At 36.6% G+C, this 20,670-nt stretch overlaps 1 protein-coding gene across 5 annotated transcripts in view; it reads right to left on the minus strand.

The window, feature by feature from the left end:
- Positions 1–20,670, minus strand: part of DENND1B (DENN domain containing 1B) — a 253,940-nt gene that overhangs the window by 37,793 nt on the left and 195,477 nt on the right. For all 5 annotated transcript variants that reach the window (XM_043520155.1, XM_038413141.2, XM_043520157.1 and 2 more), the window contains 2 exons: positions 14,523–14,624; positions 4,433–4,523 (listed from right to left, as the gene is read on the minus strand). In XM_043520155.1, the coding sequence (XP_043376090.1) occupies positions 4,433–4,523; positions 14,523–14,624 (193 nt within the window). The remainder of the gene's footprint in view (positions 1–4,432; positions 4,524–14,522; positions 14,625–20,670) is intronic.

The following is a 20,670-nucleotide window of genomic DNA, read 5'->3' on the forward strand; positions in this document are numbered from 1 at the left end:
ATTAAATTGGCTACAAAAGATATGCTAAAATTTGATAAGGTGGTTGAGGTAGAACTGAAACATCAGTTTCAGAAGACACTTCAGTTGAACATGCAAGACTGACTTCCTTACCTTTGAGAAATGTTAAGAGTAGCTTAATCACTTGAATTTACTAAGATTGTGAAGTACAACAATAGTTACTATGAATGAATACTTCCAAGCAAAACATCTGAGACCACAAAAATCATGTTGCTCAAAGAGAGAATTTATCAATTTTGCAAAGAACACACTGATATCCTTTGACAAAACATCAGCTTTTTAATAGGAGATTTCAAAAGTTTAAGCTCTGAGATAAATCTAATAACTAGAACCTGGATTGGCTGGTGGAAAGCCAAAACATCAACAATCTAGCTCTCGGAACATGTCTGAGGACTAACTGGATAACTGTAAAAGGTAATACAGCAATTTCTGAGGGAAACAAGTGAAGGGATTTGGCTGTTTGGACTTGTAGAAATGCTTTCATTTAAACGTTCCATACCATCGCAAATTTCTTGCAAGCAATTCTGCAATACCCAAGTTCTCAGAAACTGTGCAGTGAGAGAAAGGGATGCCAAGTTGGAAAAGAGAGCTTACTAGAGTTGACTGTGAACTTATCCCCAGCACAAGTGCCTTAACCAATATGCAACATTCACAAAGACTGAGCAGTTGTCTTTTTACGATTGACTAGGCTCACTAGTGTTACTGGAAGACACATAGTATACACACAAAAACTATTTCCTCACCATAAAATAGAACGTAGCCACTGTTCATTCACTAATATAATGAACTTGCTAACATAACAATTTATTGCTCAGGATTATGGCAAAGTTAACCAAACAATGATTATGGGCTTGATCAAAAACCCATTGAAATAATGGACTACCATCGGCTCTTGCTTAAAAAAGAAATTTCCACATTTGAAGTATGTTTATCAGGGCCCCTCTGAATTCCATTTGTTACCAGAGATTATAGTAGATGAGATTTTGTAATTTAATAAGAAGTTTATTAGACCAGTACACTGGTGGGGAGACTTGTAGATCACAAATCCTTCCAAAGTTCTACCATTTACTAGTGAAGAAAAACAGAAACATACCCAATCAGGGAAAACATGAAGCAAACACCATTTATGCTGAGCCAATATCTTAACTACCTCAAATTTAAATAGGAAAATGTTGAATTCTTATTATAAATCTCACATTCCCAACAGAGATTCAAAGTCTCTTGACTTCTTTACTATTAAGAAGAATCTTTTTCCACTAGTAGCTCCAACATTATCAACACAACTAAAAAAATTAGTGTACTAATAAAATACGAATGTTTGCTGATATTTTCTTCACTAAATTTGCCAATACGTTCGGATTATGAAAAAAAACCTTTTCTGGATGAGTAAAATGTATCTGTCAAAATTAGTACCAAGCCCCAGTCCAAGAAAAAAATAGGTGATAGGTGCAAAGGTGAAGACGGTTTGCTCTTATAGAAGCAGGAAAAATTCCCAGTTAAATTTCTTGCTAATACTTATTTATGTATGAATGCAATTTGCTGGGAATTACAAGACTTGTAGTTTATATTTCTGAGCAGCCAGCTGGGACCAGGGACAAACAAGTTTAAATAACTGTACATAAAGTTTTAATTGAACAGCAGCAATGCAACACAAGCTGACACTGGGTTTTAGCCTGTTTTCCAATATGACCATATTAAAGAAAGCTCTACTGATTAAATTAATTTAATAGGTTTTGGGAATAAACATGAGATACTTTTTCCATCAATAAAAAATGTTTTCCATTGTGAAAGGGAATGCAGTGAAGCATAGTGTGAAAGTGTGCAAGAGAAAAAAAAAAGAAAAAACAGATGGCCCAAAGGGAACATAAAAATGATTAGCAATCCTAATACCCCTGCAACTGGTAGGCTTCTGGGAGGTAGGGTGTTGAACACCTGATTCTCAACATTATTACCAAGCCTTTGACTGCAATGGCATACCGTTCCCCATTCCCTGCATCTACTTTACATTTACCTTGGAAAAAAATTGATTGAAAAAAGTTTTGCAGCAGGTGGGGATCAAACTTTCTACTGGCTAACAATTGTTTTTTTCATGTGGCACACCTAGAAGGTACAAAAAAGACTCAACAACTCTGCCCCTCCAGCAGAGCTAACACAGAGTAGAAAAAAAAGGCCACAGGGTGTACTATCAATAATCCTAGCAGTGCATTGAAAGTTACATTCGCATTGATGATTCTTATATATATATATATCTGTAGGAGAATGCATGTGAGGGAAGATGTAAACTTGTCAAAAAGTTTTAATGGGAACATTGCATGATACAGAATGCCATTTTGATACGGTAGACAATTTTTTTCCATCTTCCAGACTAAAAAAGTGTATTTTCAAATCACTATATTTAAAGAAAAATCTATTTATAGCTATATAACGGATTAAATGCAAGCATTGCTTCAAATTTTCAGTTAAAATTTCTCCATAGTTTAGCTATGTTTGTATTTATTGGAAAATGCAATAAAATATTAACAAAAATGGCTACATTTTTACATTTTCTTGGAGAGGCTGAAAGAAAGTCCTTTCTTTTCACGCAATAGCATGAAAATCTTATCACTGTTCTTCATGATGTGTTCACCTGCCCCTTCAACAATGCATAGGTTACTTAGACTTTTAGTGACCTTTCTGAAAGCTTGTCTCCACCCAGTTGTGTAGTCTTGAACCAATGGCAAAGTTGATGGGATTTAACTATGAAAAATACCACAGTTCTACCCCATTAGTGTCACAAAATGTCACCCTCAATTCCATACTTGTTGCTCTGCCTGCACCTCATAATGATAATGAGACAGCAGCTATGTAAATATTGAATATGTGCCCTAAGCAATTTGTCCACAATGTGGTACAGCTTGTCTGACTTGAAAAGTAAGGATACAATAAATTCTAACACAAAACTGCTAGCGAAGGTGAACATTCCCTCCTGAGCATAGCCAGATAAGACATGTAGTTGACAAAACATATCAACGTAGAGCCAAGAACCTAACTTTATCCAAGTTCTAATGTTATTTCACTGCACCCTTTTGACCTCTTAACTGCAAAGAGCAAAGGAACTTTAAGCACTGACATTACCTATCTGAATGGACATGTCCACTGCATAAAAGCTATTCATAAAGTTGTATGATTAAGTTGCCCTAAAGGGCAGGGGTGAGAGGGGAACAGACTAAATCTTGGTGTTACTTCCATTCTCTCCTAACCTCTTCAGGGAAAAACAGACTGCAGGCCAGATCTCAGCAGAAGTCTAGGAAGATGGGAAAAAGAAGGGAACAAGGCCACTTTATAGTCAGACTCTAGACAAGTAGGCTTCTATGTCAAGAGTCCAGGGGACATGGCACAGAATCTCTTATGGTGGCTCTTCAGGACAAATCCTCCATTGGCCAGATCTGCTAGCTTGAGGGTAGCTTTGTAGCAGAAGACTGTCACAAAGCTGCCCTAAGTGACATGATTTGGTTCAACTGACGCAATTCACATTTAAATAGAAAACTGAGGTTCTGCTATGAAAATTGACTGTAAAAATGGCATTATGGGGGCTCACATTTATTGAAGGAAATAGAGCTGGCTTATAAATAAAAAGGTATAATTGACTTGCCATGGAAATGATTAGACAATCCTTTTGGAAATGCAGAACATGGAATTGTATCCACCTTATGCTTTCTTATATGTATTGGCTTGGCAAGGCTGGCAGGAGTTAAAAGTAGTACGGGTAAAATTTATTTCAGTCACTGAAGTCAATGGATATGACTGAATACAAGCAGGAAATAGTAGATATGCTTAAGAAGAAGTTATAACTTTATATTGTCACTTTTTAGACTAGAACTGCACATTAAGATTATTTATTTAAGCATAGTGCATTTTGCTTCAGATAGTAATTACTCATATTTTGGAGAAAATTGACTTCGGTATATTGCAGAACTACATGAGATACATGAAGGAATTTTTAAAAGAGACATTAGAAAATAACTAAATTAATCATTATTAAAAAGGAAAGGAACTAGGAAACTAAAGTCTTCTAATTATGACAAAAAATATACTTTAGCCAGTAAATATCTAATCAGTTATTAAGCAAGCCAATACTTTAAAAACATCTAATAAAATCTCATCTGATCTTGACTTTATAAAAACTAGTTAATTACAGTAAAACTATTCCATTTATTTTCATTTAATGCACTGCAAATGTTTGGCTAAATAGCTAATTCGCTATTCTGCTATCGATATATAACAGATTGAAACCCTGTTAAGAACGAATCAGAGGTATTTAAACTGGATAAGTGCTTATCTGACTACGTTCAAGTCAATATGATATCGTCCTCAACAGCTCCTGTGGAAGAGGCAATGATATATCGAAACAAATGTTCCTAAAATAATTCTGTACCTCCAGAGAAGCCTCCAGAAGTGATCTCTTCTTCAAAAACATCCAAGAACCCTCTTCCTGCATTTAGCTTTGATAGTCGACCATCAATAAACTGGAATATAAAAAACATGAGTCAAAACTATGATGGCCTTCCTTAGGTTTCACAATATTAAATTAAAGTATATATACATTATATGTAAAATATCTATGTTAACAAGAATATAACAGATCACAAGAATGCTGTAATAATTTTGGATAGATATTGTAACAGTGGATATAAATACAAGTGGCAGAAATATTATCACCATTTTAAAAGTGGTTTTAGTATTCTTTTCTAGCATTGTTTGTTGTGCACGTGAACAAATATAAAACTTAATATATTTTAAACTAACAAGATTATTCCTGGAATGAAATTCCAAATAACTTGTTGCTTTGAAAGTATTTTAAGTTGCTTTCTAGCTCATTCTTTTTCACAGGAGATGATGTGAAAGTTTATTAAATTTATTTCATAATAAATGTTTAATTTCAAGTTCAAAATTATAATCACTTATGGATATTGAGACGTTCACTCATGTCATATACTAAGGTCAGAAGGGACCATTCTGATCATCTAGTCCGACCTCCTGCACAGCATAGGCCACAGAATCTCAGCCACCCACTCCTACGAAAAACCTCACCTATGTCTGAGCTATTGAAGTCCTCAAATCGTGGTTTAAAGACTTCAAGGAGCAGAGAAGCCTCCCTCAAGTGACCCGTGCCCCATGCTACAGAGGAAGGCGAAAAACCTCCAGGGCCTCTCCAATCTGCCCTGGAGGAAAATTCCTTCCCGACCCCAAATATGGCAATCAGCTAAATCCTGAGCATATGGGCAAGATTCACCAGCCAGATACTACAGAAAATTCTTTCCTGGGTAACTCAGATCCCATCCATCTAATATCCCATCTCAGGGGATTAGTCCTATTTACCCTGAATATTTAAAGATCAATTAATTACTAAAATCCCATTATCCCATCATACCATCTCCTCCATAAACTTATCAAGTAGAATCTTAAAGCCAGATAGATCTTTTGCCCCCACTGCTTCCCTTGGAAGGCTATTCCAAAACTTCACTCCTCTGGTGGTTAGAAACCTTAGTCTAATTTCAAGTCTAAACTTCCTGGTAGCCAGTTTATACCCATTTGTTCTTGTGTCCACATTGGTGCTGAGCTGAAATAATTCCTCTCCCTCTCCTGTATTTATCCCTCTGATATATTTATAGAGAGCAATCATATCTCCCCTCAACCTTCTTTTAGTTAGGCTAAACAAGCCAAGCTCCTTAAGTCTCCTTTCATAAGACAAGTTTTCCATTCCTCGGATTATCCTAGTAGCCCTTCTCTGTACCTGCCGTGTTTGAAGGATCATGAACTGGCCTCATGTCATGTCCCTGATCCCTTTCCAGATAAGTATCATTGAATTAGAAAAAAAAACTGGTTGAAAAATGCGGAAGATTTGTAGTTGAAATTTTGACAATCTCTAGTTCAAAGCAAGGCTGAGCTGAGATATCTGATGCCCACTGACTGTGCACTTGAGAATTCTGGCTGAAGATTGAAACTCTGCTGGGTGAGGAGTTATGCAAACTGAGAAGAGTTTGGATCACAATCATTTTATATGGATGGAGAGAAGTTGGTAGCTGCAGCCTTTAAGGAACAGTGGCAACAGCAACAAGAGGGTTGGAAGGATGTTTTATTTAAATGTAGGAGAACTCAATGCACTGAACTGCCAAAAAAGAAGTACTGTGTCATACAGAACCATGTTTTAAGCTTGACCTCTGCCAGTCTACACCTGACTGTGTGCTCATACTGGTCCATACAGCTACATGTTTCAGCTGCAAACACATATGGGCCTGCATGTTTGAAAATTCTAATACCTGCACATTTGTGTGTACGTGCAGAAACCAACAACGGTGAACATAAAATAAATGATCATCTACTATAATCTCCCAGAAGAAATGAACACCTTCTTTTAAAGATTCAGTTTGCTTTTCAGGATTAAAACTAGAAACGTTGGCATTTCTAGAATGCTTTCAAGAACTAATCTATGCATTTTAGTTTGAGTAGGCTAGCTCAAGTCTGTACAGAGATAAACTGAGAAAACATTTTACTGATTATTCGTTTTCTAGCAGGAGTTACTAGATATTCATTGTTACTAAAATAGAACATCGAAGCTAACAGAAATTAATTATTTGGCTGAGTGTCATAAATTATCACAGATTATCCAAACAGTACTGTCAGTGACAATCTGATACTTGTCAATGAATAGACTGATGACATGAAACAAACACCATTCTTCAAATACAAAAAATTCCAGCAGCAATAATAATAGAGCACATGCTGTCGAAGATAATCATTCCATGTTCTTTCTTGGCTAAACTCTGTTTTATTTTTTCATTCTGACTCCAAGTAGGCTTCTTTCCAAATGGGTTTAGTTCATGGTCAGACCACTATGGGATCACTGGATTATTTCACAGTAAGAAAAAAGAGATAAGAGCAATAAGAGCATCTTTAGCTACTGCTGTGCAGAAAACAGACTTTGAACTGCAAGACATTATCTCTTTGGGGAAAGTTATGAATTCATTCCATGCCATAAACCAACACATGATTTATGGGCGCACTCATCATTTGGTAAAATATCAACAGAAAGTGGAGAGGCTGACTTTTAGTTTCAGTGCAAGGATTAGTCTAGCAAAATATTTAAAAATAAATACTGCCAAATATAATTGTTAACAGAAATGATAGAAACATATTTGAAGGAAGTAATAGTATTATTATTAATTATATTGAGTATCAGAAGTGAGAGTAAAGCCATTCCAGTTTTGGGGGTTTTTTTGGTTTGTTTTTTTAAAAGTAGTACATAGAGGAAAGCTTGGGTAACGTTACTAGAGCCCAAGTATAACCAGCATGGCTCTCTGTCCCCTTCTGTAGGATTCATAGATACTAAGGGGACCATTCTGATCATCTAGTCTGACCTCCTGCACAGTGCAGGCCACAGAATCTCAGCCACCCACTCCTATGAAAAACCTCACCCATGTCTGAGCTATTGAAGTCCCTAAATCATGGTTTAAAGACTTCGAGGAGCAGAGAAGCCTCCCTCAAGTCAACCATGCCCCATGCTACAGAGGAAGGCAAAAAACCTCCAGGGCCTCTCCAATCTGCCCTGGAGGAAAATTCCTTCCCGACCCCAAATATGGCAATCAGCTAAACCCTGAGCATATGGGCAGGATTCACCAGCCACATACTACAGAAAATTCTTTCCTGGGTAACTCAGATCCCATCCATCTAATATCCCATCTCAGGGGATTAGTCCTATTTACCCTGAATATTTAAAGATCAATTAATTACCAAAATCACATTATCCCATCATACCATCTCCTCCATAAACTTATCAAGTAGAATCTTAAAGCCAGATAGATCTTTTGCCCCCACTGCTTCCCTTGGAAGGCTATTCCAAAACTTCACTCCTCTGACGGTTAGAAACCTTAGTCTAATTTCAAGTCTAAACTTCCTGGTAGCCAGTTTATACCCATTTGTTCTTGTGTCCACATTGGTGCTGAGCTTAAATAATTCCTTTCCCTCTCCTGTATTTATCCCTCTGATATATTTATAGAGAGCAATCATATCTCCCCTCAACCTTCTTTTAGTTAGGCTAAACAAGCCAAGCTCCTTAAGTCTCCTTTCATAAGACAAGTTTTCCATTCCTCGGATCATCCTAGTAGCCCTTCTCTGTACCTGCTCCAGCTTGAATTCATCCTTTTTAAACATGGGAGACCAGAACTGCACACAGTATTCTAGGTGAGGTCTCACCAGTGCCTTGTATAATGGTACTAAAATCTCCTTATCCCTACTGGAAATACCTCTCCTGATGCATCCCAAAACCGCATTAGCTTTTTTCACAGCCATATTACATTGGCAGCTCATAGTCATCCTATGATCAACCAATACTCCAAGGTCCTTCTCCTCTTCCGTTACTTCTAATTGATGCGTCCCCAATTTATAACTAAAATTCTTGTTATTAATCCCTAAATGCATAACCTTACACTTCTCACTATTAAATTTCATCCTATTACTATTACTCCAGTTTACAAGGTCATCCAGATCCTCCAGTATAATATCCCGATCCTTCTCCGAATTGGCAACACCTCCCAGCTTTGTATCATCTGCAAACTTTATTAGCACACGCCCACTTTTTGTGCCAAGGTCAGTAATAAAAAGATTAAATAAGATTGGTCCCAAAACCGATCCCTGAGGAACTCCACTGGTAACCTCCCTCCAACCTGACAGTTCGCCTTTCAGTAGGACCCGTTGCAGTCCCCCTTTAACCAATTCCTTATCCACCTTTTGAGGATGGACCTCAGAAAGGCTTATGAGTCTGTATGGTCTTTGAGCTATTAGATCACGGTCTTTTAGTTAAGGTAGTGGAAGCTCATGCTTTTAGATCTACAGAACCCGAGTTTGATACCCACTATTGACAAACCACTCAGTGGCACTGCATAATTAACTCAGAAGGAAAAATACTTATCTGCATTTTTGCTTCTCTGAAGACATCATTCTGATAGGATTCTTCCTTTGGGTCTTAGCTCCTCAGTAAAAGAATAGCAGGACTCCCAGAGTTCTTAAAGATTTTTGCCCTTTGAGGATAAAATATGAGCCAATTCCCTTGTGAAACTTTGTGTGCCACTGCCTGTAGCAAACAGGTGATGTCAGCCAATTCATTTGGTTGTGCAGAAGACAAAGATCCCATGATAAGTCAATTCAAAATTAGGTAATGCAATCTAAAAGTATGCTTCAGAGGAAAAAAAAACAAATCAGATACGAGAAAGAAATCACTTTAAAGAAAATAATTTCTGAAGTGATGTAGGAGAATGAATGAAAATCCTATTGTAAATTGAAAAGGAGTACTTGTGGCACCTTAGAGACTAACCAATTTATTTGAGCATAAGCTTTCGTGAGCTATAGCTCACTTCATTGGATGCATGCAGTGTGAGCTGTAGCTCATGAAAGCTTATGCTCAAAAAAATTTGTTAATCTCTAAGGTGCCACAAGTACTCCTGTTCTTTTTGTGGATACAGACTAACGTGGCTGCTACTCTGAAAGCTATTATAAATTGTATCTTCAGGGAAGCAGAATTACAGGTAAGTAATTTCCACTTCTCTGTAGATATAATCTGTGAGTATTCTCATTTTCGAGGAGAAGGAAGCTTAAGGAGTGACTCATAACAAAAAATAGGCAAGGTTGTAACAGCTTCTGCAAAATCTGGAGGAAACAGTTTCTTTTCTCATGAAGTTGCTGTCTTGGTGCCCCTTCAAAAAGGATAGGTATCTGAGTCCAGATAGCAGTCCTAATCACCCTGAACTTCTGCCTGCTCTGACTCAAGCAGCTAGAATTCTGTAAGTGAAGTGGGGGCCTGGAGCATCAACAGAACTTGATAAAGCATTCACACTGACTTTGCTAGAGCCATTAGGGAGGGTGCTAGCACTGCGTTCCTGATGCTCACTGGTCTTGGCTGACTCAAGCTTTTTCTTTCAAAGGTTTACACTTTGCTCTAGCTGGGTCATTCTGTGCTAGACTTACAGGTGTTTTCCAAAGAGGCTTGAGAGGTGCTGCCCATGTTTCCTTATCAAATAGGGTGATATCTGAATGCAAATCTAACACTTGTGCACTGGGGTTGACTTCTAGGCACAGTGCAAAGAGTATGGTTGTCTATACTGAACATAGCTCTGCTGCATGGCTTGAAGCTGCGGAGCAGAGCTCTTTCCTCCTTTGAAGATGGGGTACATAAAGAGAAAAAAGATGCTGGAAACACTAAGAGGTTGCTGATGCAACGAGAAAGGAAAATGTGCATTGGAGTCCCAAAACAATAAACACCAACACACTAAAAAAATGCATCTGAGTGCTCAGGCAAAGGTCTCACTATTCAGGCAACTTGCCAAGCCAGCTGGATGTTTGTAGAAAGAATGAAAAAGATATAAGCAGTGGGAAGAACTGGAGGAAGGCAGAGTTCAGCGAGCAAAAATACCAATACGTTATATAATGGGAATTTATAGTTAACGGTATGTACCTTAGAAAATCTCCACGCTGGTCCAGATATTCCTTATAAATGAATTATTATTTTCACTGGACACCCATCAAAATATTTAAGGTCCAAAATACAACTACTTAAGCTGGTGTTTGAAGTTGAGAACAAGCAGTAACTAAACTCCAGACTTCTAGCGTGAGGTTTAACAACAGTAATATTACATCATCCTAATAAAAGGAGCGCCTTCTTAGGACTGGAAAAAAACCCAGGGTATAGATACCGTATATTAATAAGTCATCCCAAAAGACTGAAGAAAAACTGTAGTAGGAAAAGAGCAACACAGCCATCAAATCTAAGGAAATACAAGCTCTTGAGCCTGAAGGAAAAATTGGCATATCTGACTTATTTAATTAAAATATGGACCTCTTCTAAGGCACAAACTTTATATACTGAAATTAAATCTCCTCTTAGAACTAAAGAATAAAGCTATCTTGGTTTTAAACATGAAAAGTCTTGATCAGGGAAACTCTAAAAATCCACAAATGGGTTATAAAAATGGGTTATAAAAAAGGGCACCAAATGCCGCAGGGCTATGAACCCTGTTCCATATAACATGGTTTTATTTAAAATATCGCCATGTCAATGGGGAAGTATAGTAGGAGGAAGGCCAGATTCTATGCTAAAAATTATGAGAGGACTTTAATGATTTCGGTTATGAAGGCAGCGGTCTTCTACTGATATAATGAAAAACATTCTAGTGTGTCTCTAAAAATAAATTTGATCTGATCTGGGACTACAAACCCTACTATGCATGAATCATAATTGTATTCTTACTGCATAGTGACACTACAGGGCATGGGAAGGTGGTTAGATTTCTTTTAAATTTAACCTGAACTGTGAATTTCCAGGATTTATTTATGCTTGATTTGGGGATCATTACAAGACTCCTGTAATGTCTACCCTAATCAAGCTTACTGTATTTTTGTCTTGAAAATACCAGTTTTTAAGCAGACTGACCAATTTCCACCTATGAAATTTTATCCTGGGATTTGAAATCTGTGTTCTCTGTGGCTAATGCATCATAATCTGTAACAAAGAATATGTCAGTCAAAGTCTGCCGTCCACTACACCAATGCTACACCATTGACTTCAATACAGTAATGCAAATGTGTCTGTGGGTAAAAGTTTGTCCTGCAATTGGCGTGTAGTTAATGTCTCTGATGATGAAACAATCCAACTGCCTCTACAACAGATGCAAGGCCAACAGGAGGAAAAAACAGTTTAAAAATATGTTTTTGTCACTAAAGTGAAAAAATCTGACTCTGAACATACACAAGGAGCAGATCTGCTGAGTAAGAACGTTAAATTTGTACACAGTCACTTCTTAGAGTCAAAGCAGTCAATACATTAATAAATCGAAGAAGCTTTAGGAAAAGAAAAAGGCAACTAAACATGGAATGCTTGCCCTTTTTAGTTTACTTAATTCCAATGGCTTCTTTTTTTACTTCCCCCTTCTTCCTTTTCTTTTCCACAAAACAAATATAGGTATGTCTTGAACTTGTTTAAAGACTACTGTAAATGTCAGTGTTTGCGAAGTTATCCACTGTGGTAACACAATGTTCAGATACACTTTTGATATGAAGTAACTGCAGTATCTGAGACACAGTTTATGTGCTAAACTAAAGAAATAAAGTAATTACAACAAAAGATAGCAGAGGTGTTAAGTGCAACATTACAGTCTATAGATTCTTCCCCAACCAACCTCAGAGATCTTGAAAAACACACTTCACAACCACTGCTCTCAAGAGTGGCCAGCCCATCTTTGATATTAAATGTCTACTACAAAGCTTAATAATTCATATTATTATTCAAATAGTAAGTGGGATATAGAATAAGTTTCGTCAAATACATAATAAAGTAAATAACAGACAATGAAGACAAGTGTTTGTTCTGGATAACAAGGAGCTACAGATAATTTAGGTCAGCTATCAGAAGATGAACTTGACTGGGAGCTAGTATAGTCATGTAATGGTTCTTGATTTAGCTATTCCCTGGTGCAAATCCACCATTGAAAGTATTGCATCCATTGAGAAGTATTGCAGAGTTTGGTGGTAAGAATGGACCTCAGTTGCAAAAACATAAAAAGAATAAGTGCCAGGGCAGCACTTCTAAAAGTGACAGACAAAGCTTATATGCAGCAAAAAAACTGCAGTTAAAACACCTCCAGGCAGTCCAGCCTAGGTGTCTAGGCTGCTTTCAAGAATTATTTTCTGCTAAAAATAATGCTCAGTATCAGGAACTCAGTAAACTCATGTTAGCCTTTGAAAACACAAACAACCTTGAAAGCAGCCCAATTGTCAGTGGGGAACTGCTGGAGATGAGGCAGCTGGGCTGTGGATTAATTAGACAAGCGAGAGGAAACACAGCAGATCATAACTAAAGAAAAGGCAACATATTAGCTATTAAAATAATTTAAAATATAATAATTTTAATATATTCTCATCTTCAAAGGTATATCACTTCCTTGGTATGAAGAAACGTCAGAAAAATAATAAAATTGTTAAGTGTTTTTTAAAATTACATATAAATTACAATTGAACAGCTAGATGGAAACTGACAAAGCTCTAATAACTTCAGTGGAACTACTCTAATTTACTCCATCTGAGGATCTGGCCACAATACTCATATCATAATTCAGACTCTTCGGCATGAGCAGTAGCCTTCTATTGATAAATATCCCTGATAGCTGAAGATACTCGGAAACGTAACACTGGATCACAGCAATAAAAATAATGATGTTTCCATGTTATATTACTTTCTCTGCCACAAATCTTAATCTGCTAAACACTTATAAATGTTTAAAATACCTCTTTTAACACTTCATATAAATGAAACCTTTGCCCCTGCAGATATAATACAGCTATATAAAATAAACTGGATTCTAAGAGTTGATCCCTGAAGTACTCCATCTATTATTCTATTATTTTTAAAGTCTGTATTTATGTTATTTATTTGTAGGTATTTCCATAATTTTGTCCAATTAGAAAAGTGTCTACCTATGACTACAACAAGCTAGCATCCTTGTATTTTATAAATCTCTACCTTAGCCATTAATCTTTGATACAGAAACTTGTCAAATGCTTTTTGAAAATCAAAGTATTCTACATCCAATAAATTGTCCTTATCTATTATGGTAGTATATCTTCAAAGAACTCTAGCAGATTAGTTAAGCATTCACTCCCCTGCCTGAATTCATTCAGGCTAGCTTCAATCAAACCATGGGGTTTTTTTTTAGAAGTTTTCCCACCTTATCCCAGAAGATGTTTTCTGAGATTTGCGCACAAACAAAGATAAGCTTACTGGTCTACAAGTTTATGGTCGGTCTCTTGACCCTCTTTCAAACAACTGAATTACATAAGGGAATCGAAAGGGAGGACAAAGAGAAAAGCCAGGAGATAATAGCATGAAAAAAGTGTATCATGGATCGTGCTGAAGCCATGTTGTGTGTAATACTACAATAGTTATTACTGAGCTGTAAATCCTCCATAGGAACTGTTGTTTTGTGGTCAACCAAACTCAATACGGAGGAATTTTCATGAAACTATTAATTTGTTTGGCTGAGGTCCTGATTTTGAAAAATTCTGTGTAACAAAGTGTTAAGTGCTTTGGTCCTTTGTCCGTTGACCAATAGAGCCTGACTATACTGAAGAGGCTGAAAAGTTCAGCTGCTAAAGTTCAGGGAGCTCCTTGCTTTTTCCTTTTCAAGGGAGTTCTTGATTGGCTCCAGAGGCAGACAGAGTCAGTCATTTTCGGGTAAAAGTGGGGACTGTGTTTGTGCCTGCGTTGAGATGCAATGGGATTGGGAAGATTCTTTCCACACTTATAGGAGTTAAACATTTGCCATTCCCCCCTTTCTCCTATATTTCCTCTCAAAATGGTCTTCCTGACAGCTTTCAAAAAGCTGGCAGGCAATGGATACAGAGGCAGAGAGGAGAACATATATGTCTGATATCAGTTAGAAAGAAACTGTTAGATCACGAGGTCAATTGGCCTGTCATACCTGTTTAAAAAGTTGAAGATTCACTGCAGTTTCCAGGAACTGTTTGGTAGTACTTGAACGATGCTTCACAAAACTGTCCTCACAGAAAGTGATAGGCTCTCCCTAAATTTAAACAGAGCGAGTTAGAAGGTACTCCTAGCTATAAACAGTACTGGCACATTTAAAATTCTCCTTCATCAATTTTTCCCCCTTAAAAGTTAGCACGTACAATTACTGCCCTTCAATCAAAGAGGTATTTACTGAATTCAAAAGGAAAGTAGGCAGAGACAGTGTAATAAAACATTGCAAACACTTTAAAGTTTTCACCAAAATGCATTTTGATGGTGACAATGTTCTGCTTGAGTTATGAATCTTAACTACTGTACAACATTACTCTGATTTACCTGCGCTTAAACCAATGGCAGAAGCAAGCAGAAACTCTGAATGGACACCAACATGTTATGATCACCAGATTATTTGTCTATTTGTTGTGCTAAATATAACATTAATGTGTGTGTAGCTAATTTGATTAACCAGGAAATAATTAAGAAACATAACTATTTTCTGTCACCAATTTCACTGTCAAATTAAAGACTCCTCCCATCATTTCTGGGAGTTATTACATAGTTATACAAAAGGTTTAAAAGAGGTCAGATTAATTGTTAATGCAGTAAATTGTGTGGCTTTTGGAAAAGAAGGTAAGAATAATATGAAGAATACCGAGTAGACACGTCAAAAACATACAGTGATGAGACAAGGTAAATACAGTCTTTACTGCAAGCTAATATATGCTAATCAAAGTAACTGAAAACAGTAAAATTATATTGTAACTCCTGTGTTATCCCTTAACTGCATAAAAGAGTATACATCTCGACTGTATAGTGACCAAATCAAATCAAAGGAGGAAGACTCCCTTAAATTATATTATTCTGCTAACTGTTTAATTTCCATAAACTCCACTAGCATAGAGAAGGTTCTAAATATTTTAATACATCAATGTATAGTCTGCATATTATTTCCATGATAATGATTCAGAGAGATATACTGCAGGGAGTATTGTCATGCAGGCAAAGGACCTACCCGTCAAGAGCATCTGCCTTCATGGTTAAAAATAATAATAAAAAAATACACCAGGTTGGAGGAGTTTATCCCAGATTTGGGTAAATCAGACAATTTGAGGTCCTGCATAAAATATTAGAATGCACACCTGACTCAGCTAATAGAACATTTTACTACCATGGACTTTTACACATGGTAAAAGTCCAGAATGGGCTAAAAGATACCCCTGGCATTGGGAAGAAAAAGGATCAAAGCCATCCCTTATGTGGATCCTTAAAATAATGAAACAGAGGAACCTTTCAGACACAAAATGCAGGCCACTTTGAAGACAAACATATTTCTGCCAATGATCACTGCCTCCTCCTGCTCCTATTCCTATTAACTCCGGCAACCTTAGGTGCTGCTTTACACAAATTGTCCTAAATTCTAGTTTACAATGTAGTTCAATGATTAAGGATTGAGAGAATGAGTTTCCCTCATGTGATCTGTCAGCACATTATTGAGTTTTTCTCCAAAAGTATCCCTAAATCATCTTCAAATGATCTTTATGTTACATTTATTTGTAAATGGTAAGAGTATTATCTAAAGAGATGTTACATTAAAGCCACTGACATCATTTTAAAATCTTGTTTTGATATTTCCAAGCGCTCCCTTCCATATTGATTTTTCAAAGACTAGATCTTGAATGCCTTAGGCTCCAGTTCATCAAATCACATGAGAACATGGTTAAGTTCATCCCTATTCAGCACAGCACTAAAGTACATGCTTAATTTTTATAGTACAATCCTCCCTTTTTCATGGGATGGATGGAAGCTGTGGTGCACGATCCCTTTTCAATGCAGTACTGGTAGCTCACCAGCTATACCACATCTCAGGGCAAACAATTTAAGTTGCCTTAGCTGCTAGGCTGTAGTACATATTGTATCTGAATAAGCGATCTACCAAATATCTTCAAAATGCCACCCTCCCCCCAGGTGTCCCCAATCATCTGCCTCTCTGACCAGCTCATCACCAACCAGCCCCCAATTCCACAGAACCTTTCTTTGTTCAGCAGATTTGTCACAAAAGATCACAAAGCTGAGGTAGCAGAAATGCTTAAACTGAATCCTCAGATTTAAATGGCTGGAAACTGGAAGCATGATGTCTTTGAGAGAGCATTTCTCATCTAGAACTTACTTCCCCCATTTGTTCAATGCATCACAAGTACACTGCAAGGTCCACCTCTTTACATAGGCCTTTACCTGAGGAACTGACCTGTGGCACACTTTTGGGAATGGAAAGTTGTTGATTCTTTTAGAGACATTGAGTCACCTTGTAATGATTACTCTTTAAATACATACATCAACCTAGAAATTTCAAAGAGGCTTATTTTATAAATAAAAAAAGCATCTAAAGCTGCATGTAGAGAACAGACAGACCCTCTGATGTTACCAACATATACCAGGGAAGTACCCTAGAACTTCAAACTCAGGGCATGACAGGTAAATAACTAAGAAAATTATTTTCAAATATTTTGATTTGAAGATATAAGGTCTAAACTATTCCCGCAATGTGTAAGAACACTGAAGACAGAAAGTGAGCACAAATGAATTTTTCCCTTCCAGTGCATCCATATACAAGAGGCTAGTCCCGGTCTGAGGAAGTGTAAAGCATGGGTGGGGTGGCGGCGAGCAATACCAAAGGCATTAGCAGCCTAAGAGCTGTTGGCTCTATGGCACCATCTACCTTTGTGATGTGATGACATTGCTGGGGAACGCGCTTCATCCACATTTTTAAAGCATAAAGAAGGATGTTCCCCAGCAGGCTTTTTATAGCATCCACGGGGACATCATATTTCCAGTAAGCACTGTTCTATCTGCGCTCCCTTTGCAGTGCAACTCAGATTCACAAGCAGAATAACTGCATATTAAATGTAATTTTATTTAGATCCATAAAAAGTTTACATTCAAAAACAAAAGCCTTTAAGACTACATTAATTTATTGTTATTCTACCTGTTTAAAGCAGGCTTGCTTTAAAAGTTTTACCCATTTGAAAGATTCTACTCAGAAGATCAAAAATACAAAATAAGAATTCCTTTAGAACCAGCAGAATTTTTCAAATCAGTGCAATTTTTTGGGGCATCCCTTGTACTTCTGAAACTCCATCTAGCAATTTAACTCACACTACAGTTTTCCAAACCCTTAAGTCTTATATTTTATTGGGTAAAATATTTTGATTAACATAAGATTGCATTAGGAATAACCCGGAGTACTGTAATTATAAATACTCTGAAATGCTTTATTACAAAAAGTAGAGTGAATTACTAAGTATGAATAAAAATATTTATATCAGTTTTCTGATATGAACTACACATTTCTAACAGATTTATTTTTACAAATACTATTGAATAAATTCAGAAACTTTGAGTTCTGGAGGAATGTTTCACTGATATTTAACTAGCACGCAGTCCATTAGCCCCTTTAGTATTGACCTACAATGTACTTTCAAAGCAAGTTCGATCAAAACCCAGTAGGGATGCTATATTGAAAAGTAGACAGCTAATACTGAGACCAAACAATCTATGCCCATACAAGATATCTGTCCTTTTAACAACAGATGCTATAGAATTTTTTTGCTCTTTTATGGGTTGCCGCACACAGCAGGAATCAGTTCCTCTAAGTTGCATTCACATTTTCATTAAGCTATTTTTACAGACTCAGATGGAACATTCAAGTTAAACATAAAACATTAAATTAAACCTATATGATTATACTAAAATCAAAATCAATCTTGGTTAGCAGAGATATTGTTGCTTTCCGAATCTCGTAATATTTAACAACAGCAATAAACACAAATTTCAATTATTTCCATGCACAGAAGTAGTTCAGAAATTTCTTATTTGGTTTTCTTTTCCTACCAAAAAGGTCTGAGACTTGTATCAGTTACTCATTATTGTTAATATTAAAGTTTATTTAACATATTTAATTCAGTTTTGGTATACAGTAGCTCTATGCTGGTTACATTATGAGAACAAGGGGAACTGTCGACTCCAACTCTGCATTAACCAAACTCTGAGTCTTTAAAAACCATCTCTACTTTTACATTAAACCATTGCGCTTTGTAACAAGAGTGCATCTAATAGTACCAGGATGAAAATACCACAATTTCTAGCATTCTTAGCAGATAAAGATCCAGATAGTAACCAAGAACAAAGCAGGACTTTATTGTTGTTTCCACTTGGGATGGTGCCAATAAAATTTACAAACAAATGTCTGAGTTGAAAGTCCTCTGTCATCAATGTTATTTACCTAATGCAAAATCTAGATTACCTGGCACCTCCTGGAATCACAACTAAGCCATACTGAAGACCCTACAGGCTCAAACTATGTTTACCCTGTAAATGAAGTTGTGGCCCTTAATACACTCCTCAAGCTAAAAATCTTACAGGGGGGTTAGGATCAAGCTTGAGAGTACTGCACCTAATCAAAAAGAAAAGGAGTACTTGTGGCACCTTAGAGACTAACAAATTTATTAGAGCATAAGCTTTTGTGAGCTTTCGTGAGCTACAGCTCACTTCATCGGATGCATTCAACTGTATGTCATGCTGAAGGTGTAACCAGATAACCTGGCTGCAGATCCTAACAGAATGCCATGGAAGAAGGCATGGTTTACACATACACTTTGCTGGTTAAAACCAGGGTATAAGAACAGGAATCACCAATCACAAGCATTAAATATACCCTAATACCAGTTAGCTAATACCTCTTTTAAGGATATAAAAACTTCTTGCTTAACCAGGTATGCCTAGCCCCACTCTGTGTTCAGAACAGAAAAGGTTGTGTAAGCAAAACAGGTTGATCCTGGCAAAGAAGAGGGTGAATGTTTGTAATGAATGGGAGTGGAAGTCTATGCTTGTTAAAGACTAAACATGACATCATAAAAATAAGCAATGGAGAAAAACTGTTTACTAATTTGTTAAAAATATTGGAGGGGAATAAACACTTGTGTGATAAAAGTGTAATTCATCATGATAAACAGAGAGGAAAAAAATCTATTTTACATAAAAAAAACAAAACAAATCATCTTCCTTAAAAACATATCTCATTAAAAAAAGAGTTAAGAATATAAACTGGCATGATTTATTTTCTACGCTAAAAAATTCTGGCTTTCCAAAAAGATTAAGTCATACAAAAGAAAAATATATTGAAGTTACCTCCCCTTTGGGCGAGGGTAGGAGTGGGGGGAGAATAAACCACCTAACTTTAAAACAGAAAGGAAACTGACCCAAACAAAACTTTCAGTAATGATAAGGCTCAGACATCATTTGTGAAAAGCAAATTAAAAGAAAGGCTACAGTTTGCTCAATTTCTGAAGACTAGGAGTTACAGTTCTTAAACTATATCTGTGTACTAGTGCTGCCAAGGAGATAATTTGCAACTTTGGAACATGATATCTTGGCAAAAACTGAGACCTGGTCTAATTGGATACCGTCCCATAGAAGTCTTTGGGTCAAATTCAGCAGTGGCATAAACAGTGATATCAATTACATATCTGATGCAAACAGTTTAGCATGTTTTATGTCTATGCATAAAATGTCTATGCATTGCATAAAGTAAGTTTCAAGTGTTGTGGGAAATGATTGCAATGTTCACATGGTGGGATAAAAGGGCCTGTAGCATAAACACAACATAACAAGAAAGTGAAAATAAAAGGGGAGAGAAAGAATACCAATTTTGCACACAAATTGAATGACAACATCTTTATGCTAATTATGCTCCTATAACCTTTGCATCTGATGTGTAACTCATATCTCGGTTTACGTAACTGCAATATCTGACCCATTATGTAATGTTATGGATTGGTATTCCTAAATGAATATATTCATAAATTATCTGGAAAAAAGGGTGAACAGTGAGATGGAAAAATTTGCAGATGACCCAAAATTACTCCAGATAGTTAAATCCAAAGCTGTTTGCTAAAAGGTACAAAGGGACCTTACTAAATTGAGTAACCGGACAACAAAATGGCAGATGAAATTCAATGTTGATAAATGCAAAGTAATGCCCATAGGAAACAAGAATCCCAAGTATACATACTAAATGATGGGGTCTAAATTACCTGTTAACACTC

The sequence above is a fragment of the Dermochelys coriacea genome, chromosome 8 (assembly GCF_009764565.3).
Source record: "Dermochelys coriacea isolate rDerCor1 chromosome 8, rDerCor1.pri.v4, whole genome shotgun sequence".
NCBI classification, from domain to species: domain Eukaryota; kingdom Metazoa; phylum Chordata; order Testudines; family Dermochelyidae; genus Dermochelys; species Dermochelys coriacea.